At 37.4% G+C, this 2500-nt stretch overlaps 1 protein-coding gene across 2 annotated transcripts in view; it reads right to left on the bottom strand.

Annotated features, from left to right (window-relative positions):
• Positions 1-2500, bottom strand: part of LOC138007019 (dihydropteridine reductase-like) — a 153853-nt gene that overhangs the window by 106193 nt on the left and 45160 nt on the right. Inside the window, exon 8 of one of the 2 annotated variants that reach the window (XM_068853690.1) lies at positions 1548-2264. The exons of the other annotated variant lie outside the window; for it this stretch is intronic. Coding sequence (XP_068709791.1) covers positions 2147-2264 — 118 coding nt within the window. The 3' untranslated portion in view covers positions 1548-2146. Of the gene's footprint in view, positions 1-1547; positions 2265-2500 lie in introns of those variants that run through there. 2 annotated transcript variants of the gene reach the window in all.

The raw sequence follows: 2500 nt of genomic DNA, 5'->3' as shown, positions 1-2500 counted from the left end.
AACTGTTCAACACAAAAGAACACAAATTTATCAAAACGAAATCGTTTTCAGAAAGGTAGCTCTGATCACAGCCCGCATGCTAGCCAAGCTACAACGTTAACTAGTTCTTTCAGTGGACAAGATACGGCGGAAAAAAATATGTCTTCCGAAGAAAAGAGGCCCCCATTTTGTGAAATTGATCGAAGATGGACATTGAGCAAAAAGAGAACTAAATATTTTGGCTTTCCGCACAACATCGTAAGCATCAGTATGACAGAAAGACAGCCAAAACGTTTTACGACTAATCAAGATAATTTTATTAACAAAAATTCAACAGAAGTAGCTGAAGAAAGAGCGGAACGCCGGAAAGCAACCTGTTTCTTTGATATCGTTCCGCCTGCGGTTTTGCCTTCCTTGTATTCAAAGACAGAAGATTCGGCGAACAAAGAAAAACTGCACGGAACTTTGACGAGGAGAAACCATAATCCAAAAAATGGGCTGTGGGATGGCTTGGAGAATTGTCGCTATATTAGGACGTATACAATGAACTTCAAGATAAAGTAAACGAGTTTTGTAATATACTCTGCTTCTTCAATGTACCCTATTTTTCCCTGTGTTTTCTCCATCATCATTCCTGCTCCTTTTACTCTTCATCAAAATACTTCGTTTTTTCAGTTCGCTAATTAAATCAATCCCACAATTCTAGCTATCTCACGAAATAGACAACTCTCAGAATGGCGGTCAAATAAAATACTCTTTTGTTTTAATGCAAATAAACCTTTCTAGCCTCTCTACGACGAGCAAAGTTCAAAAAGAATCTTTGTTTCAAAATGAGGGCAGAAATACAAAAGAATGTAAAGGTGGTCGCCATTTATGAAAGTGGTCTATAGAATGGCGTCAATAATTGGAACGGTGGGCGAAGAAAACCTAGCGGAGGACTGCCCTTCTTTCCAAGCTACAACTTTAACTCGAGCAAAATTAGATTTTCCTCTTGAAAATGAGACTGAGGTTGCCTTGGTTGACGAAAATTCAGGTAGAATAAGGAGCACTTTCCTTTTGAACGGAAAATCCGATTGATCCGGTGGTAAATAAAATGGAACAGACTTTTCCATTGAACATTTTTCGGGAAAAAAAGGAATATCTTCTGAGGTATTCCTCGTTTCTCGGTTTTCCCGAAATGATCGGCAGATCCTGTACCCTTTGCTGTGTCCCACTCGTACCATGCCCCTTCATGATTTTGTGCGCAAAGACATGGCAGACTCCATGGTGGCTCCGCCTTGTTGTTTAGCTGTCCAAAATGGATCGTGCTGGTTTCGGTCAATTCACGCGGGTGTTTTTATAGCTAATAGCTGCACAACTACGGGTGAGAATTACTACAAATGAAGTAATATTTATTGTTTGTTTCCTTACTGTTGCTGTCTTTTGACGCGCGAAATTTCTTTTCGGTTGTCACGAACTCGTTCCATTCCATTTCGATTGAGGAAATTTGTGCTGTTTCTTTTAGCAGAAAACTCTCTCCGGTTTTAAGTACCTTTCCATTTTATGATGATTAAATTTTGTTTTAACTTACTTTTTGTTAAGGAATTGCTCTATATTTGACTCAACGAATGTTGTTTGTCAGTCTTTAATCTCCAATAGACACTATCATTTATTTCTAATAGGAACTAGGTACACATTCTTACTTTTCAGTTGGCCTGAATTCTAATTTCACCACATTTCTGTAATACATGAACTGTTTTTTTTTTATAAGAACCTTCTTGTTGTAACGACGTTAAGGCCGGTTTCGACCCTGAATCACAATTTATGGCCACTTTAAACATACACAGCCTGAGTTTTAATTCTCAGCTAAAACATAAGACGTTGTAAATGGAAAAAGAAAAATTGTAGAAACTTCGGAATACTTGACAACACTCTCCACGCCCCAAAATTTAAAACCAAGTTCAAACTGTGAAAAACGTTCTTTATTCAGCGAAAGAAGTAAGCAGACTGACTAAATACGATTGAATTTAAACCAAAGAGATTTTAAGAAGCAATCCGGTACTGTCCGTATAAATTTGCCTATCTTGGCCTTTTTTCTCATGAAACTTTTTTGGTACTGTTTGTCTTCCCTTAGACATTTAAAAGACTTCATCAGCCCACAATAGATTCGTTGCCAGACCGCATTTCTTCATGACAACAGCTCTCCTGTGTGAATTTCGTAGGAAGAGACTCCGTCTTTTGTGTTGAGTTTCACGAGACTTCCTCTTTCCGGGACATCACTGCCTTGAGCCCATTCAAATAACAATCTGTATTAAAGACAAAAAAAGATATGAAATTTTCATATTTTTGAAGTGAGTATGTAGGTCTCAGTGAAAGTGATTATCGCAGTGCAGTTTTAGTAAAATTACATAGGTTATTCAAAATATTGAAAATTCTCTTAATTTGCTGATTGATTACACTTGAGGTGATTAATACGCGTTAATCACCTTACAGGCTTAGCTACAATAATCCCGAAAAATCGCCTAAAAATCTTTTAAAAAGT

The sequence above is a fragment of the Montipora foliosa genome, chromosome 6 (genome assembly GCF_036669935.1).
Source record: "Montipora foliosa isolate CH-2021 chromosome 6, ASM3666993v2, whole genome shotgun sequence".
Lineage (NCBI taxonomy): Eukaryota > Metazoa > Cnidaria > Anthozoa > Scleractinia > Acroporidae > Montipora > Montipora foliosa.
The sequence above is the reverse complement of the archived record's forward strand: the minus strand, read 5'-3'. Positions and strand labels throughout refer to the sequence as shown.